General features: G+C 35.0%; 4 protein-coding genes across 25 annotated transcripts in view; 3 read left to right on the plus strand and 1 right to left on the minus strand.

Annotated features, from left to right (window-relative positions):
- Positions 1-274: 274 nt before the first annotated feature.
- LOC126747843 (GTPase Era, mitochondrial) lies at positions 275-1,384 on the plus strand. The gene has a single exon (XM_050456747.1). The coding sequence runs from the start codon at positions 381-383 to the stop codon at positions 1,356-1,358; it is 978 nt and encodes a 325-aa protein (XP_050312704.1). The 5' UTR covers positions 275-380; the 3' UTR covers positions 1,359-1,384.
- Positions 1,385-1,521: 137 nt separating this feature from the next.
- Positions 1,522-3,173, plus strand: LOC126747842 (charged multivesicular body protein 7). Its single transcript, XM_050456746.1, has 3 exons — positions 1,522-2,473; positions 2,570-2,794; positions 2,847-3,173. The coding sequence occupies exons 1-3, from the start codon at positions 1,667-1,669 to the stop codon at positions 3,087-3,089; spliced, it is 1,275 nt and encodes a 424-aa protein (XP_050312703.1). The 5' UTR covers positions 1,522-1,666; the 3' UTR covers positions 3,090-3,173.
- Positions 3,174-5,823: 2,650 nt separating this feature from the next.
- LOC126747972 (eukaryotic peptide chain release factor subunit 1) lies at positions 5,824-16,822 on the minus strand. Its single transcript, XM_050456957.1, is given in 9 exon segments — positions 5,824-6,331; positions 9,977-9,995; positions 9,997-10,125; positions 14,900-15,116; positions 15,275-15,408; positions 15,472-15,716; positions 15,777-16,001; positions 16,055-16,230; positions 16,390-16,822. Coding segments are annotated over 9 exon segments (1,314 nt in total). The 5' UTR covers positions 16,476-16,822; the 3' UTR covers positions 5,824-6,248.
- Positions 16,823-17,346: 524 nt separating this feature from the next.
- LOC126747969 (mitogen-activated protein kinase kinase kinase 4) overlaps positions 17,347-21,809 on the plus strand; it is a 58,431-nt gene continuing 53,968 nt past the window's right edge. For 19 of the 22 annotated variants that reach the window (XR_007664547.1, XR_007664546.1, XR_007664548.1 and 16 more), the window contains exons 1-5: positions 17,348-17,607; positions 17,933-18,060; positions 18,116-18,243; positions 18,299-18,464; positions 18,522-18,726. Coding sequence is in view for 4 of the 22 variants with exons in the window: in XM_050456943.1 (XP_050312900.1) it covers positions 17,945-18,060; positions 18,116-18,243; positions 18,299-18,464; positions 18,522-18,726 (615 nt within the window). In the remaining 18 variants the exon portion in view is untranslated. Of the gene's footprint in view, positions 17,608-17,932; positions 18,061-18,115; positions 18,244-18,298; positions 18,465-18,521; positions 18,727-21,809 lie in introns of all 22 variants that reach the window. The other 3 variants (XM_050456946.1, XM_050456945.1, XM_050456947.1) reach the window with 2 other exon arrangements.

Raw genomic sequence — 21,809 nt, forward strand, 5'->3', positions numbered from 1 at the left:
AACGCAGCATATGTCGTTGGTTATAGTGCGCGCTCAATGTGATTTAAGCAACTTAATTCCCGTATCTCCCAAAATTCCCATAGGATTTAAATAAAACTTCTTTTATAATACATAATAAATATCTAAACCGATTTTAGATTGAGAATTTCAGGAGATAAGGGCATTATTTTGATTATAAAACAGCGAGGGCGGACTATAACCACCGACATATGCTGCGTTCTCGATTTGAACGGACGCTAACTTCACACACACCCATGACTTATCTGAGACACTCCCTATTTCTTTCTTGAGAGGTTAGTTTTTGAGGTTATGTGTCTTGTTTTCATTTATTCATCATCAAGATGCCTTTATAAGCGCTTATTATTGTCCCTAAATCAAAAATGAGAAACTACAAGTCCATAATAAGTGCCGGAAAGAAACTGGTTAAGGTTGGCATTATAGGTATGCCCAACTCTGGAAAAAGCACCCTAATCAACGACTTGAGCCAGAGGAGGTCGTGCCCCACTTCCTCGAAAGTGCACACCACTCGCGCCCAAAGTATGGCCATCTTTACGGAAGGAGACACCCAGGTGGTCTTCATTGACACCCCGGGCCTCGTTAACCAGAAGGAGCAGAAAAAGTTCAATTTAGAAAAGACGTTTATTAGGGACCCGAAGAATGCCCTGAAAGAGGCGGATGTTATAGGGGTAGTTCATGATACATCAAACGTATATGGCAGAGAAAAGTTGGATATTAAAATCGTGAATTTGCTTGAGCACCATCGGGACAGCCCCAGTTTTCTTGTGTTGAACAAAATAGACCTTTTAAAGTCGAAACGGAAACTTTTAGACATCGCGAGGATCCTTACGGAGAGTAGCATTGATGGCTCCCCAGTTCCTCGTCAAGGGGTCAACGAGGAATGCAAACATCAAGAGTACAAAGGGTGGCCCCATTTCAAGGAAGTTTTCATGATATCCGCTTTATACGGGGACGGGGTGGAAGATTTAAGGAGTCACATTGTCAGGCAAGCGAAACCTGCCGAATGGATGTTCCCCGAAGAGATCTGGACCGATCAACGAGCCGAGGACATAATAACCAGTTCAGTGCAAGCGAAACTGTTGGATTTCCTCCCGCAAGAGATCCCTTACAAGTTAAGGCCGGAACTCGAGTATTTCGACATAAACTCGAGCACCGGCGTGATGACCACGTGCGTTACAGTGAAAAGTCCCTCCAAGAGGATCTCCTCATTGGTCGCGGGCACCGCTGACGGTAGGTTAAAGCAAATCGTGCAATCCGTACAAGACGACTTACAAAACACCTTTCATAATTTCGTTAGGGTTAAGATTGTATTGGACCCCTCTCCTAGTGATAGTTTGTAAATAAATAGTGATGCAGTGCACACGCATTTAAGCCTTTTTTATGTGTTTAATAACAGTATTACTGGATAAAGGTGAGAAGAACCCAGGACATTGTTATTATTCTAATTTGAGGTTATGTTAATACTCAAAAAAAATAGATTCATAACCTCACATTACAATGACGTTGACATAACCTTGATGATTATGTCAACGTCATAAAAATTTGAGGTTATGTCCACGTCATGATAATGTGAGGTTATGAATCTGTTTTGATTAAAAAAATAATAGTCCAAACTTTTGGGGCCCATAAGAGTCTTAAAACGAAAAAAATGTTCGATATTCCCGAGGAAAAACTGCCCCCCTGCCTAAAAGACGATAACAGACTGAACGTGTTGTTTGCACCACTAAGAAATAAGAGCGTCAACCCAAAGGATTGGGAAGATAAAATTTCCACTTGGAAAACCGTTATAAGGGTCTATTGCGAGACGAACAACGTCTACTGCTTCACCTTGGCCTCTCTGAACAGCGTCTTCGTTAGGCACGGAAGGCCACCCCCTTGTCTTAATGAAGTCATTGCGGACATGGTAAGAAACCGAGAGGTCCAACCCGTAGAGGTTTTCCTTCAGAAAACTACGTCCCTTTCCTGGAGCGGTTGGTTAAGCGAGGTGGTCATTAAGGGACCCTTGAAATGGTCATATTACACAATGAAGAATGTCATGGTTCAAAACGCTAACGGGCAGTATGTTCACCTTGATGTAGTGAGGAGTAAAAGCGAGGAGCTACTGCACACTTTGCCCCAAACGTATCTGAACAAAATAATGAGTTTAAGGGAGTTGGTGTCTTTGAGTAAGGAGTTTAAGGATGTAGAGGGATTGAAGCTGTTATTGCACCATTTGGAGGGACAAAATAAGGTGTCGATCAAGACACTGTCCAGCCATAAGGCTGATAACGAGTTGGACACTTTACTGTTAAAATTCGGGGATGGAGTGACCCCCATTAGTGAGGTAGATGTTGCTATTCATACTTTAGAGAGAAACGAAAGGGCTTTATCTAAAACAGTTGAGAATCTAGAGGATGAAATTGATAAATGTGTCGACGAAGCCAAGAGCCATTTGAAGAAGAAACATAAGCAACTGGTAAGTATTAGTCTGATAGATATAGATCAGGCATAGGAGCTGTCCCTTATCGAGTTCTTCCTCTATCGAAAACACCCTATAGATCAAACTTTTTAGGCAAAAAGTTGCCTAGTGAAAAAGCACCAACTGGAAAAACAGTTGGACAAGAATGCCAACGCTTTACACAACGTCCAGAACTGTCTGGAACAACTTAAAGGCACGCACACCAACGCCCACGTGTGGGAGGCCTACAAGGATGCTCTTAAAGCCTTTGACACCACTTACAAGAGCACAGGCATTAGTGAGGAGGCCGTTGAGGATACCATGTTGCAGTTGGGAGAGGTCAGTTTAGGTCAAGAAGGTTTAGGTCTGTCTAGTTTGTTGTCCATTGCAGGTTCTGGATGCGCACGATGACATTCAGTCAGTGTTGGCCCGTTCTCCCACGGGGAATGATGATGTCGAGGAACTGGAGAGGGAGTTGGAAGAGTTGATGGCTTCGGAGGAAAATCCCCCTCCACCACCACCAGATGAGGACGATTTGGAGAAACGGTTCAACAGTTTAAGGATCAAATTACCGGAAGTGCCCGGTGATGGTAGTCCGGATGTTTCCGTGGAAGAAGCGCCGTTGAACCATTGAAGAATGGTGGTGATAGAAGTGAGTCATGATTGATTGGTTAGTTTTCTTTTTTTTTTGTAATAAATATTAAACTTATTATATGTATTAGAAGCATTTTTATGAAAGCATGTCCAAGAAAAGAAACACAGTCTGAGGTAACTTGGCTCATAACTCCACTTCTAGTGTTCAGATCGGGTCGATTTTTATCTTAAAAGATTCTTTGGAGTGTTCTTAAGCTTTCATTGAAGAAATCATGAAAATCGATCCATTAGAACCATTTTTATCCAATTTTTTGGAAAACATGTCCAAGAGGAAAGACAGTCTGAGGTAACTTGGCTCATAACTCCACTTCTAGTGCTCAGATTGAGTTGATTTTTGTTTTAAAAGATTCTTTGGAGTGTTCTTAAGCTTTCGTTGAAGGAATCATGAAGTTCCATGCATCAGAAGCATTTTTATTCAATTTTTTGGAAAAGCATGTCCAAGAGCAAAGACAGTCTGAGGTAACTTGGCTCATAACTCCACTTCTAGTGCTCAGATCGGGTTGATTTTTGTTTTAAAAGATTCTTTAGAGTGTTCTTAAACTTTCGTTGAAGGAATCATGAAATTCCATGCATCAGAAGCATTTTTATTCAATTTTTTGGAAAAACATGTCCAAGAGCAAAGACAGTCTGAGGTAACTTGGCTCATAACTCCACTTCTAGTGCTCAGATCGGGTTGATTTTTGTTTTAAAAGATTCTTTGGAGTGTTCTTAAGCTTTCGTTGAAGGAATCATGAAGTTCCATGCATCAGAAGCATTTTTATTCAATTTTTTGGAAAAGCATGTCCAAGAGCAAAGACAGTCTGAGGTAACTTGGCTCATAACTCCACTTCTAGTGCTCAGATCGGGTTGATTTTTGTTTTAAAAGATTCTTTGGAGTGTTCTTAAGCTTTCGTTGAAAGAATCATGAAATTCCATGCATCAGAAGCATTTTTATTCAATTTTTTGGAAAAGCATGTCCAAGAGCAAAGACAGTCTGAGGTAACTTGGCGCATAACTCCACTTCTAGTGCTCAGAACGAGTTGATTTTTGTTTTAAAAGATTTTTTAGAGTGTTCTTAAGCTTCCATTGAAGGAATCATGAAATTCCATTCATCAGAAGCATTTTTATTCAATTTTTTGGAAAAACATGTCCAAGAGCAAAGACAGTCTGAGGTAACTTGGGTCATAACTCCACTTCTAGTGCTCAGAACGAGTTGATTTTTGTTTTAAAAGATTCTTTGGAGTGTTCTTAAGCTTTCGTTGAAAGAATCATGAAATTCCATGCATCAGAAGCATTTTTATTCAATTTTTTGAAAAAACATGTCCAAGAGCAAAGACAGTCTGAGGTAACTTCGGTCATAACTTCACTTCTAGTGCTCAGAACGAGTTGATTTTTGTTTTAAAAGATTCTTTAGAGTGTTCTTAAGCTTCCATTGAAGAAATCATGGAAATCCATGGATCAGAAGCATTTTTATTCAATTTTTTGTAAAAACATGTCCAATATGAAAGACAGTCTGAGGTAACTTGGCCTATAACTCCACTTCTAGTGCTCAGATCGAGTTGATTTTTGTTTTAAAAGATTCTTTAGAGTGTTTTTAAGCTTCCATTGAAGGAATCATGAAATTCCATGCATCAGAACCATTTTTATCCAATTTTTTGGAAAACATGTCCAAAAGTATAGACAGTCTGAGGTAACTTGGGTCATAACTCCACTTCTAGTGCTCAGATCGAGTTGATTTTTGTTTTAAAAGATTCTTTAGAGTGTTCTTAAGCTTCCATTGAAGAAATCATGGAAATCCATGGATCAGAAGCATTTTTATTCAATTTTTTGAAAAAACATGTGCAAGAGCAAAGACGGTCTGAGGTAACTTGGCTCATAACTCCACTTCTAGTGCTCAGATCGGGTTGATTTTTATTTTAAAAGATTCTTTGGAGTGTTCTTAAGCTTTCGTTGAAGGAATCATGGAAATCCATGGATCAGAAGCATTTTTATTCAATTTTTTGGAAAAACGTGTCCAAGAGCAAAGACAGTCTGAGGTAACTTGGCTCATAACTCCACTTCTAGTGCTCAGATCGAGTTGATTTTTGTTATAAAAGATTCTTTGAAGTGTTCTTAAGCTTTCGTTGAAGAAATCATGGAAATCCATGGATCAGAAGCATTTTTATTCAATTTTTTGGAAAAGCATGTCCAAGAGCAAAGAACGTCTGAGGTAACTTGGCTCATAACTCCACTTCTAATGCTCAGATCGAGTTGATTTTTGTTTTAAAAGATTCTTTAGAGTGTTCTTAAGCTTTCGTTGAAGGAATCATGAAATTCCATGGATCAGAAGCATTTTTATTCAATTTTTTGAAAAAACATGTCCAAGAGCAAAGACAGTCTGAGGTAACTTGGGTCATAACTCTTCTTCTAGTGCTCAGATCAAGTTGATTTTTGTTTTAAAAGATTCTTTAGAGTGTTCTTAAGCTTTCGTTGAAGAAATCATGGAAATCCATGGATCAGAAGCATTTTTATTCAATTTTTTGGAAAAGCATGTCCAAGAGCAAAGAACGTCTGAGGTAACTTGGCTCATAACTCCACTTCTAGTGCTCAGATCGAGTTGATTTTTGTCTTAAAAGATTCTTTAGAGTGTTCTTAAGCTTTCGTTGAAGAAATCATGAAATTCCATGCATCAGAAGCATTTTTATTCAATTTTTGTCCTTGGGTCAGGACCTAGTGTTCAAAAAAAAACAACGCCCTCTAGATTTTGAACAGAACTTTATTTTTTGAAAATACTCTCGCTCTCTTTCACTCGCACAAATTTTGATGCAACAATGAACGGCGCCGACTTGACTATAGAGGGAGACACAATAATAATTAGGTTGGAAAAAGAACAGGGGCGGGGGGAGGGAGGGAGCACCCAAACTAGACGTGCGTAATCTTCGGTACAGATGGCGCGACGATAGGAGCAAGGTACGACCCCGTAGGTATAAGTAAGTACCAAAGAATAACAATAAAAAGGAACTAGAATTAATTTTATTAATTAATTTAAGGGTTAAAGCACCCTCGAAGGTCGTGTCCGGTTATAATGAGAAAAAAAAACAATTGCACTAAATAAAGAGAGAAAAAAAAACAAATAAATCGCACCCTCGCTCCTACTATTACATTAAAAAAAAACAAAAAATCAATAATCGTTCAAGTCGAACTCCCCGTAGTCTAACTCGTCTAGTTGGAAACTCTGGAAATCCACTTTGTACCGTAACAGACCTGAAAACAAAAGACGAAACGGCGTGTTAGCGTCGAAAACAAACAAAAAAACAAAAGAAAATTGACACACAAACAAACCAAAAAGACACTTTTTCACTAAGTACGTTTCTGTGCTACCGTCGGCGTGTGGGGGTCGGTCCGAATTGAAGGCGCCCCGTTTAACATAACGCGAAACAACGGGTAAAATCGAGAAATATTTAAATCGGTGTGTGGCCGGCGAGATCGCCCGATTTGGCTCCATTATTTTTTTTTAAGGGATTATATGCAGTTGAACGTCTCTTTTTATAATGAAATTAGTGCCCAGGTTAATGGCAGAATGGCAAACTAGTTATTTATTTGGATATTATTGGATATTATTGGGGTGATTTTTCCAAGGAATTTCTTACTGGTAAAGTGTGTGGGGTGGGTGGGGGGTGTAAGGGTTGTTTTAATAAAAAAATGTTTTTATAAATTAAGAGTCATGTAGAATAATGTAAATTATAGTTCGTTTTGTGTAAATTAATGAAGTGAGGTGTTCAATTGATTGAATTTACTGCAAAAAAAAACCGTTTTTTGGATTTTTTGAGGGAAATTTGGGTATAACTTTTTTTTGGTGCATTTTCCAAAAAAGTTTTATTAAGCTTTTTTGAAGCATTTTCGATGTTTTATCGATGTACCAAAAAACTTTTAAAAATTTTTGAAATTTTTTTTTTCTCCAGATTTTTCTTAAAAAATTGTGATTTTTCCAAAAATTGTCCATAACTTCTTTATTTTGGCATTTACGATTAAAAATTATTTTAGATGATTTGTAGTATTTTTAACAAGGAATCCAATGCTCAAAGAAAATCTTCAAATTTCCCAACAGTTTTCGAGAAAACTCGGGAAAACTATTTAGAGGTTTTTCCCAATTTTCTGGAAAGCTGTTGGACCTAAAAATGAATTTTTTGTTTCATATGATGCGCATTGAAATTCCGAACAACTTTTGTTTAAACAATTTTTTTCTCCAATCAATAGTTTTCCAGAAAAAAAATAAAAACCGAAATCCTGGACATTTTCCTAGGGGTACCCCTTTGGATTTTTTGACAAAGACTTTTTTAAGTATAACTTTTTCCAGGTACATTTTCCAAAAAAGTTTTATTAGACTTTTTTAGAGCATTTTAAATGATTTATCGATTTGCTAAAAAAAAATACATTTTTTGAAAAAAAAAATTTTTTCCGATTTTTTGGCCGAAAATTTTCAAATTTTTCAAAAATCTTCTATAACTCCTTTATTTTTCATTTTTCGACTAAATGTCGTTCTTCATGATTTGTTCTATTTTTAAGTAGGAATTTAATGCTAAAAGAAAATTGTCAATATTCCCAATAGTTTTCCAGAAAATGAGGAAAAACTGTTTAGAGGTTTTTCCCAATTTTCTGGAAAACTATTGAAGATAAAAATTATTTTTTTATTGCATCTGATGCGCACTGAAATTCTAAACAACTTTTATAAAAACAAGTTTTTTCTCCAACCAATAGTTTTCCAGAAAAAAAATAAAAACTGAAAAAATGGAAATTTTCCCATGGGTACCCCTTTGAATTTTTGACTCAGGGAAATTTGGGCATAACTTTTTTTTAGTGCATTTTCCAAAAAAGTTTTATTAAGCTTTTCTGAATGATTTTCGATGTTCTATCGATGTACCAAAAAAAATTTAATATTTTTGAAAAAAAAAATTTTCCAGATTTTTCATAAAAATTTGTGATTTTTTCAAAAATTGTCCATAACTTCTTTATTTCGACATTTACAAATAAAAGTTGTTCTAGATGATTTGTAGCATTTTCAACAAGGAATCCGATGGCAAAAAAAAATTTTCAAATTTCCCAATAGTTTTCGAGAAAACTCGGGAAAACTGTTTAGAGGTTTTTCCAGATTTTCTGGAAAACTACTGAAGATAAAAATTATTTTTTTATTTCATATGATGCGCATTGAAATTCTAAACAACTTTTATAAAAATAAATTTTCTCTCCAACCAATAGTTTTCCCAGAAAAAAATAAAAACTGAAAAAATGGAAATTTTCCCATGGGTACCCCTTTGAATTTTTGAGACAGGGAAATTTGAGAATAACTTTTTTTTGGGGGTTTTTCCAAAAAAGTCTTATTAAGCTTTTTTGAAGTATTTTCGATGTTTTATCGATGTACCAAAAAATTTTTGAAAATTTTTTTTCTTCAGATTTTTCATAAAAAATTGTGATTTTTTCAAAAATAGTCCATAATTCCTTTATTTCGACATTTACAAATAAAAGTTATTCTAGATGATTTGTAGCATTTTTAATCAGGAATCCAATACTAAAAGAAAATTTTCAAATTTCCCAACAGTTTTCGAGAAAACTCGGGAAAACTGTTTAGAGGTTTTTCCAGATTTTCTGGAAAACTATTGAAGATAAAAATTATTTTTTTATTGCATTTGATGCCAATTGATAATCCAAACAACTTTTGTTTAAACAACTTTTTTCTCCAACCAATAGTTTTCTCGGAAAAAAATAAAAAATGGAAATTTTCCCATGGGGTACCCCTTTGGATTTTCGACACAGGGAAATTCGGGTGTAACTTTTTTTTAGTGCATTTTTCAAAAAAGTTTTATTAAGCTTTTTTGAAGCATTTTAAACGTTCTACCACATATCAAAAAAAAAAAAAAAAAAAAATTTTTACAAAATTTTTTTTTTCAAAAATCCTCTATTGCTCCTTTATTTTTGAACCTACGACAAAATGTCATTCTACATAATCCATGGCACTTTTGATTTGCAACCTAGAGGTAAAAAAAAATCCCCAATATTCCCAATAGTCTCCGAGAAAACTCGGAAAAACCAGAAAATTATTTTTTTTTTTTTCACGATATCATTGTCTAAGGAAAAGATGCTTATTAAGAAAACTATATGTACATATATATATTTTTTTTCATTAAAACAACCCTTACACCCCCCCCCCCCCCACCCCACACACTTTACCAGTAAGAAATTCCTTGGAAAAACCACCGTTTTTCACCAATAATATCCAAATAAATAACCGATTTGCCATTGAACCCGGCACTGTTTTCATTATAAAAAGAGACGTTCAACTGCATATAGTACCAAAAAAAAAAAAAAAAAATCTAATGGGGTTAGATCCGGTGACCTGGGCGGCCACTCGATCCATTTGTTAGGAAAAGTTGCTCGTGAAGAACCGTTCGTTTTTTTTACTTTTTAAGGGCGCGAAATTGAATTTCAAACGAATTTATGCCTTTCATTTCTTCTCCCTCAATTTATGCCACTGATTAAAATTAATAAAAAATCGCTAAATTTAACGTTAAAACCGCCCGATACGGCAACGCCGCCCGCCTCGAATTTGGACCGTCCCACCCGCGTGCCGACATATCATCAACACACGAACCTTTTTTTTTTTTTTTAATTTTTTTTTAATTAATTAATTAATTAAATTAATAATCGTCGAGATCGAAGTCGTCCAGCGGCGGCTCGTCCGCCTGCAACGACTGAAAATCGACTTTGTACCGAAGGATTCCTGCCATCCGATGGGGAGCAATCCAGAGCAGCAGCAGCAGCATTAATGTTAGAAAGAGACAAACAATGCGTTAAACAAGTTGCGTGTGTAAAAAAAAGAGAGAGAGAGAAAGGGGGAGAGTGAGAAAGTCTTACCTCCGATACCCCCGAACCCCCCTGACGAACTGCGAGCCCTCCTGCGACTTGTCCGTGATGATCTCCAACGTGGCCCCGAAGTTTTTGTAGTTGTTCGCCAACCACTCGAGTAACGGTTGACACTCGACCAGTTCTAACTCGACCCCACTCTAAAATAAATGATCATCATCATCATATGAGTCTACAAATCAAGAATTTCTAAATTTGGACAACTAGAACCCGAGATATTCACTTGCCAATAAGAGACAAATTATCTTCTTCCTTACAGGCACTCCTGGACTAAGAATTCCATTATCTTGACTTCTAGTCAACGGATTTTAGTGATTTTTTCAAAAAAGACTAAAAAGGCTTCAGACTACTCAACAAATCAAGAATTTTTAAATTTGGACTACTAGAACCCGAGTTATTGACTTGCCAATAAGAGACAAATTATTTTCTTCCTTACAGGCACTACTGGAATAAGAATTCCATTATCTTGACTTCTAGTCAACGGATTTTAGTGATTTTTTCAAAAAAGACTAAAAAGTCTTCAGACTAGTCTACGAATCAATAATTTCCAAATTCGGACTACTAGAACCCAAGATATTCACTTGCCAATAAGAGACAAATTATTTTCCTCCTTACAGGCACTCCTGGACTAAATAGTCCAATATCGGCATGACCTATGTAAAACTGGCTCTAGCTCAGCAAATATTAGACCTACAGGAACGGTTCATATATTAAATTGTTCTAAAGAAAACCAGACAATTTCATTTCAATTATTTTATGCAAAAAAAATATTTTTTTATAAAGTCTACCCTTAGCCCCCCACCCACCCCACACAGCTTACCAGTGAAAAATTCTGTGGCAAAATCATTGTTTTTCAATATAACACACATACTAAATATTTATATAAAATTTAAATAAACAATTTTATTCATGTATATTATTTTGGAAAACAGTGATTTTTCAAATGATTTTTTTACTGGTAAACAGTGTGGGGTGGGTGGGGGGCTAAGGGTTGCCTTATGAAAAAAACAGTTTTTTTTGCATTAAATTATTGAAATTAAATCGACCGGTTTTCTTTAAAACAATTTAATATATGAACCGTTTTTGTAGATCTAATGCTTACTGAGCAAGAGCCAGTTTTACATAGGTCAAGCCCTCATGATCACCAGATCTAAGGTCTTTAGAATAAACTTAAAAATTTCGACTAAGTTTTTCATTGTCTGCTTAATTTTTTTCGTATAATATGTCTTGATAAAAAACCGTTTTTACATATTAAGAATAATAAAAAAATAATATAAATTATAGTTAATTTTCAATAAACTGAAAAAGTGAAGTATATATCAATATATAATTTTTTTTTTGAGGTAAATTATTTAATGCAAAAGAAATGTTTTTCAAAAAAACTACCCTTAGCCCCCCACCCACCCCACACTCTTTACCAGTAAGAAATCCTTCTGCAAAATCACTATTTTTCACATTATTATGCATTAACAATAAATGATTTTGCTGATAATATAATATAATATAATATATAGGGAATATCCAGATGTCTGGAATAACAGGGAACGAACGGCTTCAGTACAGGATCACCAGGGAAATAATAGAGAAAATCCTGGAAGAAAGTTTAGATAATAAACTAAAAACAATTAGACGAGGTTCAAGTCATTTTCTTATTAAAAAACAAATAAAGAGACAAAAAATGCCTGGAAGAAGATTTAAATGAACAGAAAATGAAAATATGGAAAAAACCAAAAAAAAATAAAAATTAATGGATTAATAAGAAAAATAACTGATCACTATAAAAATCACTGATTTTCCTCCATAACCCTGAATTTAATAACACCGTTTGTTTATTTAAATTTGATATAATTTCATATGAATTATATATAAATATCTAATACAAAAAACAGTATTAATAGATTGGATATTATCAGCAAAATCATTTATTGTTAATGCATAATAATGTGAAAAATAGTGATTTTGCAGAGAAATTTCTTACTGGTAAACTGTGTGGGGTGGGTGGGGGGCTAAGGGTAGTTTTTTTGAAAAACATTTCTTTTGCATTAAATAATTTACCTCAAAAAAAACATTATATATTGATATATACTTCACTTTTTCAGTTTATTGAAAATTAACTATAATTTATATTATTTTTTTATTATTCTTAATATGTAAAAACGGTTTTTTATCGAGACATATTATAGGAAAAAAATTAAGCAAGCAATGAAAAAATTAGTCGAAATTTTTAAGTTTATTCTAAAGACCTTAGATCTGGTGATCATGAGGGCTTGACCTATATAAAACTGCCTCTAGCTCAGTAAGTATTAGACCTACAGGAACGGTTTATATATTAAATTGTTTTAAAGAAAACCGGTCGATTTAATTTCAATTATTTTATGCAAAAAAAACTGTTTTTTCATTAAGTCTACCCTTAGCCCCCCACCCACCCCACACTCTTTACCAGTGAAAAATTCTGTGCAAAATCATTATTTTTAAAAAAACCACTGTGATTTTTCAAGTGAATTTTTTACTGGTAAACAGTGTGGGGTGGGTGGGGGGCTAAGGGTAGACTTATGAAAAAACAGTTTTTTTGCACAAAATAATTGAAACAAAATTCACTGGTTTTCTTTAAAACAATTTAATATATGAACCGTTCCTGTAGGTCTAATATTTGCTGAGCTACAGCCAGTTTTACATAGGTCAAGCCCGCATGATCACCAGATTTAAGGTCTTTAGAACAAACTTTTTCAATGAATTGTCTTGGGACATTTTTCCGTATAAAATCCAAACTATTTAAGATATTTTTGTAATTTTTTTCACTGCTGTATAGCAATAGAATTCTGAGCAAAAAATTGATCAATTTTTTTTAGTAAACTCTCTGGTTTTTTAGGGATATATATATTTTTGGATTTTTTTTGAGGAACAATTTAATATATAAATCTGAAATTTTCTCACTGGATTTGAGACGATTCTATCCATCTGGCATAAACCTACTTAGATGACATTGTGGTGACGTCAAAGAAACAGTGACGTCCTAGCAAGAGTCAGTGGTTTTATGATAATAATAATAATAAAACTCTCCTAATTTTTCCATCTTCGCTTCAATTAAATCAAAAGTTCTTTTTTATTAAAATAATTATTTTATGCAAAAAAACCCTTTTTTTATTAATACTACCCTTAGCCCCCCACCCACCCCACACTGTTTACCAGTAAAAAATTCACTTGAAAAATCACTGTTTTTATCACATATATTCATACGTTTTAATAGAAGCCTGGAAAAGGTGAAAAGTGACAAATTTAAGACCCCAGAAGCCTGGAAAGAAACAAAAATTCATTTCAAAGACCTGGAATAGCGTGAGAAGAACAATTAACTCTAGAAGTTATAATAATCAGGTTAAGGGTTAAGCAAAACCACGTTTCGGCCGACATATTAGGCCTTCCTCAGGGAAATAAAACGGACACTTTTTGACTATAAACAATAAGATTAAATGCCATGATCTTATTTGCTTCATAAAAGAAATGGAACCAACCTATAATGATTTGATTATAAATCGTCTTTAGTCTCTTTTTATAGTCTTGAGGATGGCTTAATGAAGCTCGAAACGTTGGCATTAATAAAAATCTAAAATGTGAATTTTATTTGATCCCAAATTCAACTCGTTTAGAATCACAAAAAAAAACAACAATGAAGTAGAAAAATATTTTTTCTCTTATTGGCAATTGAATAACTCGGGTTCTATTAGTCCAAATTTAGAAATTCTTGATTTATTGAGTAGTCTAAAGCCTTTTTAGTCTTTTTTGAAAAAATCACTAAAATCCATTCACTAGAAGTCAAGATATTGGAATTCTTAGTCCAGGAGTGCCTGTAAGGAACAAAATACTTTGTCTCTTATTGGAAAGTCAATAACTCGGGTTCTAGTAGTCCAAATTTATAAATTCTTGATTTATTGAGTAGTCTGAAGTCTTTTTAGTCTTTTTTGAAAAAATCACTAAAATCCATTCACTAGAAGTCAAGATATTGGAATTCTTAGTCCAGGAGTGCCTGTAAGGAACAAAATACTTTGTCTCTTATTGGAAAGTCAATAACTCGGGTTCTAGTAGTCCAAATTTGGAAATTATTGATTTATTAAGTAGTCTGAAGTCTTTTTTAGTCTTTTTTGAAAAATTCACTAAAATGCGTTCACTAGAAGTCAAGATAATAAAATTCTTAGTCCAGGAGTGCCTGTAAGGGGGAAAATAATTTGTCTCTCATTGGCAAGTGAATAACTCCGGTTCTAGTAGTCCAAATTTAGAAATTCTTGATTCATGGACTAGTTTGAAGCCTTCTTAGTCATTTTTGAAAAAATCACTAAAATCCGTTGACTAGAAGTCAAAATATTGGAATTTTTAGTCCAGGAGTTCCTGTAAGGAGGAAAATAATTTGTCTCTCATTGGCAATTGAATATCTTGGGTTCTATTAGTCCAAATTTGAAAATTCTTGATTTATTGAGTAGTCTGAAGTCTTTTTTAGTCTTTTTTGAAAAAATCACTAAAATCCATTCACTAGAAGTCAAGATATTGGAATTTTTAGTCCAGGAGTGCCTGTAAGAAGGAAAATAATTTGTCTCTTATTGGCAAGTGAATATCTCGGGTTCTAGTAGTCCAAATTTGGAAATTCTTGATTTATTGAGTAGTCTGAAGTCTTTTTAGTCTTTTTCCAAAAAACTACCCTTACACCCCCCACCCACCCCACACACTTTACCAGTAAGAAATTCCAATGAAAAATCACCATTTTTCAAAACAATACACATGAACCAACGAATTTTTTTGTTTCATATCACATAATTACATTTAGTTCACACTATAGGACCTTTTAACCAAACACACCCTGTATATTAAAAGAATGTCGGTTCAATGACGCACTCAAAAAATCAGCAGCAAGACCAGTTTACTCACCTCCTTATCGGTGAAATGACTCTTGTCCTTCTCCTGTTCGGGCGTGAGGTGCAGCACCGTTTCGGTGCCGGTCGTGTGGTTCTTCAGGACGTACCGCTGAATGTCCAGATTCTCCCAGCAGATGAGGGTCTCGACCGCGCCCAATTCTAACCCCCGCAGGGTGTCCTCCACCCCAAAACAATATTTGCCCGTGTCCTGACTGATTTCGTCAAAGTACCTGGATAAATTCATTTTAATCAAGTGTGCGTGTGTGTATCCAGAAAAACAATTGATGAATGGACAGACGATTTGATGACGTAAATATGGTTGAAAGGGTGTCAATGTATGTACAGGGGCGTGCGACGATAAATTAATTAATAAAAGCACCTCACTCACCTGCCGATGAGCTTCTTCTCCTGAATAAACTTGACGTTCTGCAATGACTCTGCGGCCAACTCGATGGCCTGATTGAACCCGTTCTCCCCCCCATAAGACACGTCCACCAGTTTAATAATTTTCCCTTGCAACCGCTAAAATAATAATTTAAAAAAAAAAATATGCTCGATCCCAATCAGAACCCTTAAGGGACTCACCGGATCGAACATGTCCGATTGGCTCAGTTCAGTCTTAAAGTCTGCACTACCCGCCAAAATCAGTCCGGCAATGTTCGGTTTGTCGTTGGTGATGAAAAGCTGCGTGGCCACCTCGGCCACTTTCCTCACATAGTTGTGTCTCTTTTCCATCCTGAGACGGGCGAAACGCAGGGCCGACTGACCCCCCCTGCCGTGCTTCTTCGGTAAATCCACCGTGAACTTGTGCAAAACCTCCCTGGTGTTACCTACAAGGGAACCCCACCCCCACCCTGTTAAATCTTGTCTGCCCTGTTAACGGTACCCACCTTGCAAGGTACCAAACAGGGCCCCGTTACCATCCATAATGATGAACCCGAACTTATTATCATCGGCCAATAGAGCGGTGAGGGCCTCGGTGTGAAACTTATTGTCGCACAAATAGAGAGAGGTGTTGATCGGTTTGAAGGGCTCAAAGTCTATGTTGACCTTTTTCTCTTTGCCTTCGTCGGTGACGATTGTGCCACAGTAGATCACCAGACCGTTGGGTGGCACTGAAACGATTACAACTACAGCCTAAGAGGCTTCGAAAGGCACCTAGGAATACCTTTTGTGTACAACTTTAATCTGTGTTGTACTGAAGTGATTGCACCTAAAACTGACAGCCGATTCACTCGAGACTTTATGTTGGATGCAGTCCCGAATTCGTCTGCCAACATTTTGCTCACTCGTGAGATTTGGTCTTTTGGGGGGATGATGAGTGAAATCATACTGGTTCCGTTACTATTAAAGAAAGACTCAATGACTAATAACAAGCAAGAATGAGGCCTTGCACAATTATTGAGTTGACTATAAGAGTAATTGGTTGTGACATTGAAGGTATATAATATACAATATGTTTTAATGCCACCTCATAAGGTAAACACACAAAGAAACACTCACCCCCTCGCCAGTTCCAGACTCTTAATAAGTTTCTTGATTTTCCATATTTCGACGTTACGGTCGGCGGACGTTTCCTCCCCGGACATTTTCCACTTTACGCTCTAAGTAAATTTACCGCGGAACAACGTGATTTTCGCAAAAATGGCGTGCCACCCAACACAATTTCACCTACAAAATGCGGATGAACCTCTTTTCACTGGTTCGAGCTCACTTTTAACCGGTTATAACCGGAATTTTATTGTTTACGGGGTACTCTCAAGCCGTTTAAAACTCGAACGAAGAACGGGGGCGCCGTTATGGAGACTTTACAGCGGAGCCGGAACCGAGAAAAGTGCCTTTTCGAGCCCCAAAAATCGAAAAAAGGCTCCTGAGTTCTCGACCGCGGACCAGTTTGACGTCCACGCTACTCGTGACGTTTCCGTTTGGGAAATTTTGACGTGTGTCACACCTGACGTCTGTCATAAGTGACGTCTGTCAAAAATGACGTGTGGCCATAATTGGGTGTGGCTAAAGCGATTCAGTTCATTCCTACCTAAAATCACGGACAATAATTAAAATATTTAAAATGGCAAGATAACTGTTTTTTTTTTAGTTTATATATAGTATTTTATTAGTATAAAAGATATTTATTACATACGTGACGTCTGTCAGCATAAGAGAGTCATTTCGGTAATTGGGTGTGACTAACGTTTCCGTTTTTTTAGGAAATTTTGACATGTGTCACACGTGACGTCTGTCAAAAATGACGTGTGTCCATAATTGGGTGTGGCTAAAGCGATTCAGTTCGTTCCTACTTAAAACGACGGATAATAATTAAAATATTTAAAATGGCAAGAGAACCGTTTAATTAACCGTTCTTTTTTGGTTTATATATACCAATTTTATTTAAATAAACGATATTTATTACATGTAAAAATAAATCGGAAACGTACAGGCACTCACTGCACATGAGCAACTCCCACCCAAATGACCTTGGTTGACATTTAATTTTTTTCCTGTTTACATTTTTTTTATTTGTCGATTTTTTCCTGCTACTCAATTAAATCGTGTGTTTTCCTGCTGCCGTGCGTCGGTATTTTCTAAAATTTCATTCATGTGCCAGAAATTCCGGGGCGGATACCATCCAGAGGGCCCCAATGTGCCAGGATCAATGGATGTGCACCCAACATGGTGTTCCAGTTAATTAATTAATGAAGTTCCTCTGCAATCAGATAACCGGTATGTACTGATAGTTAATTAGTATGTGCTGTTCATAAATCACCTTATTTAATTCAGTGTCGATATTAAGTTAATCTGAAAGGGTTTATCTTTAGTCAACAATGTCAGAATTTCCGCAAGGTAGAATTTCCTATGCTTGTTTACTATCTATATATATATATTCAAATTCTATTTAAAATAATTAAAAGTATTAGGTATATCAGTATAAAAAAGCACTGGAGCAAGCATTACAATGTTCTTATCAATAAATTAAAATGTGGTCATTGTTTGACCTTCTCTCGTCCAGACTATAGGCACGTTACCATTTGCTTCTCATACATTTTAGCCTGTGTCTAATATGGATGAAGAGTTAGGTCCAAACGATGACAGTGCCTGGGACATTTACGGAAAAACCCCACCGAGAACTAAGATTCTCAGGAAGAACCGTGAGAGGAGACAGAAATACGCAGGGGGGTAAGATAATCGCAAGTGCACCCTTTTTTTTTGTCAATACTCGAGGTCCTTTTAGGTCCGAATCGGTAAACTCTAATAATAAGGCACACAAAGTAAAAAATCAATTAGTTAGACGAAACACTGTGAGCACCATGTACGACGAGCTGATAGCTAACGCTGAAAAGTCAGATTCAGAACAACCAGGTAGGTACCATATTATTATTATCCCCCCCGGTTCATTGTCCACCCCGACATTAAGCAGGGGCTACCAAACAACGGAACAAACGCCATTTGAAGCTGCTGAGGGGCTCGGAAAGGGACCTGAAACTGGACATAGTGACCGCCCAGGCGGTGCACAGTAAAAAGTTCGGGCCTTACGATTGGGAACCCAGGACACCGAGCTACTCGATCGAGTGTGGCAAAAGGTTGGTGCGGGTGCCACCTTTAAGGTGTTTTTTGTCGGGGGTTTTTTTGTTTTGTAGGTTCATGTGTTTGAGTGGGCGGATGCAGCCCTGCCAACGGGAGCACCCCGCCACCATAGAGTCCGAAGAAGTCGGCGGTGGAAAGAAAACTGCGGTGGAAGACAACAGTGCCGAATGTCCCCAGAGCAGGGTGGAGTTTTATCAGACTTTGAGTCTTTTGATACGGATGGGGGGTACCAAGGAGGAGAGGAGTACTAGACGGGGGGTAAGTGTGATTTTTTTTTTCAAAAATTGTCCATAACTTCTTTATTTTTTGATTTACGGTTAAATGTTATTCTATATGATTTGTTCTATTTTTTATGGAGAATTTAATGCCAAAAGAAAATTTTCCATTTTCCCAATAGTTTTCCAGAAAATGAGGAAAAACTGTTCAAAGGTTTTCCTCAATTTTCTGGAGAACTATTGGACCTAAAATTTATTTTTTTATGGCATCTGATGCGCACTGAAATTCCAAACAACTTTTATTAAAACAATTTTTTTCTCCAACCAATAGTTTTCCAGAAAAAAAATAAAAACCGAAATTATGAACATTTTTCCAGGGGTACCCCTTTGGATTTTTTTAGGGAGACTTTTTTGGGTATAACTTTTTCCAGGTACATTTTTCAAAAAAGTGTTATAGGACTTTTTTGAAGTGTTTTGGGTGATCTATCGATTTACCAAAAAAAAAATTAATTTTTTCAAAAAAAAATTTTTTCCAATTTTTCACCTCAAAATGTTCAAATTTTTCAAAAATCCTCTATAACTCCTTTATTTTTCGATTTAGAGCTAAAAGTTATTCTTTATGATTTGTTCTATTTTTAATCAGGATTCCAATGCTAAAAGAAAAACTTTTCTATTCCCAATAGTTTTCCAGAAAATGAGGAAAAACTGTTCAAAGGTTTTCCTCAATTTTCTGGAGAACTATTGGACCTAAAATTTATTTTTTTATGGCATCTGATGCGCACTGAAATTCCAAACAACTTTTATTAAAACAATTTTTTTCTCCAACCAATAGTTTTCCAGAAAAAAAATAAAAACCGAAATTATGAACATTTTTCCAGGGGTACCCCTTTGGATTTTTTTAGGGAGACTTTTTTGGGTATAACTTTTTCCAGGTACATTTTTCAAAAAAGTGTTATAGGACTTTTTTGAAGTGTTTTGGGTGATCTATCGATTTACCAAAAAAAAAATTAATTTTTTCAAAAAAAAATTTTTTCCAATTTTTCACCTCAAAATGTTCAAATTTTTCAAAAATCCTCTATAACTCCTTTATTTTTCGATTTAGAGCTAAAAGTTATTCTTTATGATTTGTTCTATTTTTAATCAGGATTCCAATGCTAAAAGAAAAACTTTTCTATTCCCAATAGTTTTCCAGAAAATGAGGAAAAACTGTTCAAAGGTTTTCCTCAATTTTCTGGAAAACTGTTGGACTTAAAATTTATTTTTTTATGGCATCTGATGCGCACTGAAATTCCAAACAACTTTTATTAAAACAACTTTTTTCTCCGACCAATAGTTTTCCAGAAAAAAAATAAAAACCGAAATTATGAACATTTTTCCAGGGGTACCCCTTTGGATTTTTTTAGGGAGACTTTTTTGGGTATAACTTTTTCCAGGTACATTTTTCAAAAAAGTGTTATAGGACTTTTTTGAAGTGTTTTGAATGATCTATCGATTTACCAAAAAAAAAAGATTTTTTTTTCAAAAAAATTTTTTTCCAATGTTTTACCTCAAAATTTTCAAAAATCCTCTATAACTCCTTTATTTTTCGATTTAGAGCTAAAAGTTATTCTTTATGATTTGTTCTATTTTTAATCAAGATTCCAATGCTAAAAGAAAAATTTTTCTATTCCCAATAGTTTTCCAGAAAATGAGGAAAAACTGTTCAAAGGTTTTCCTCAATTTTCTGGAAAACTATGGGACTTAAAATTTATTTTTTTATGGCATCTGATGCGCATTGAAATTCCAAACAACTTTTATTAAAACAATTTTTTTCTCCGACCAATAGTTTTCCAGAAAAAAAATAAAAACCGAAATTATGAACATTTTTCCAGGGGTACCCCTTTGGATTTTTTTAGGGAGACTTTTTTGGGTATAACTTTTTCCAGGTGCGTTTTTCAAAAAAGTGTTATAGGACTTTTTTGAAGTGTTTTGGATGATCTATCGATTTACCAAAAAAAAAATTTTTTTTTTCAAAAAATTTTTTTTTTCCAATTTTTCACCCAAAAATTTTCTAATTTTTCAAAAATCCTGCATAACTCCTTTATTTTTCGATTTAGAGCTAAAAGTTATTCTTTATGATTTGTTCTATTTTTAATCAGGATTCCAATGCTAAAAGAAAAACTTTTCTATTCCCAATAGTTTTCCAGAAAATGAGGAAAAACTGTTTAGAGGTTTTCCTCAATTTTCTGGAAAACTATTGGACCTAAAATTTATTTTTTTATGGCATCTGATGCGCACTGAAATTCCAAACAACTTTTATTAAAACAATTTTTTTCTCCGACCAATAGTTTTCCAGAAAAAAAATAAAAACCGAAATTATGGACATTTTTCCAGGAGTACCCCTTTGGATTTTTTTAGGGAGACTTTTTTGGGTATAACTTTTTCCAGGTACATTTTTCAAAAAAGTGTTATAGGACTTTTTTGAAGTGTTTTGAATGATCTATCGATTTACCAAAAAAAAAATTTTTTTTTTCAAAAAAATTTTTTTTTCAATTTTTCACCCAAAAATTTTCTAATTTTTCAAAAATTCTACATAACTCCTTTATTTTCCGATTTAGAGCTAAAAGTTATTCTTTATAATTTGTTCTATTTTTAATCAAGATTCCAATGCTAAAAGAAAAATTTTTCTATTCCCAATAGTTTTCCAGAAAATGAGGAAAAACTGTTCAAAGGTTTTCCTCAATTTTCCGGAAAACTATGGGACTTAAAATTTATTTTTTTATGGCATCTGATGCGCACTGAAATTCCAAACAACTTTTATTAAAACAATTTTTTTCTCCAACCAATAGTTTTCCAGAAAAAAAATAAAAACCGAAATTATGAACATTTTTCCAGGGGTACCCCTTTGGATTTTTTTAGGGAGACTTTTCTGGATATAACTTTTTATAGGTACATTTTTCAAAAAAGTGTTATAGGACTTTTTTGAAGTGTTTTGGGTGATCTATCGATTTACCAAAAAAAAAAAAAATTCAAAAAAAAAATTTTTCAAAAAACCCTCGATAACTCTCTTATTGTCCCTTTTAGAGCTAAAAGTCATTCTTTACGATTCGTTCTATATTTAATTCGGAACCCGATGCTAAAAAAAAA

Source organism: Anthonomus grandis, chromosome 20 (assembly GCF_022605725.1).
Source record: "Anthonomus grandis grandis chromosome 20, icAntGran1.3, whole genome shotgun sequence".
Classification (NCBI taxonomy): domain Eukaryota; kingdom Metazoa; phylum Arthropoda; class Insecta; order Coleoptera; family Curculionidae; genus Anthonomus; species Anthonomus grandis.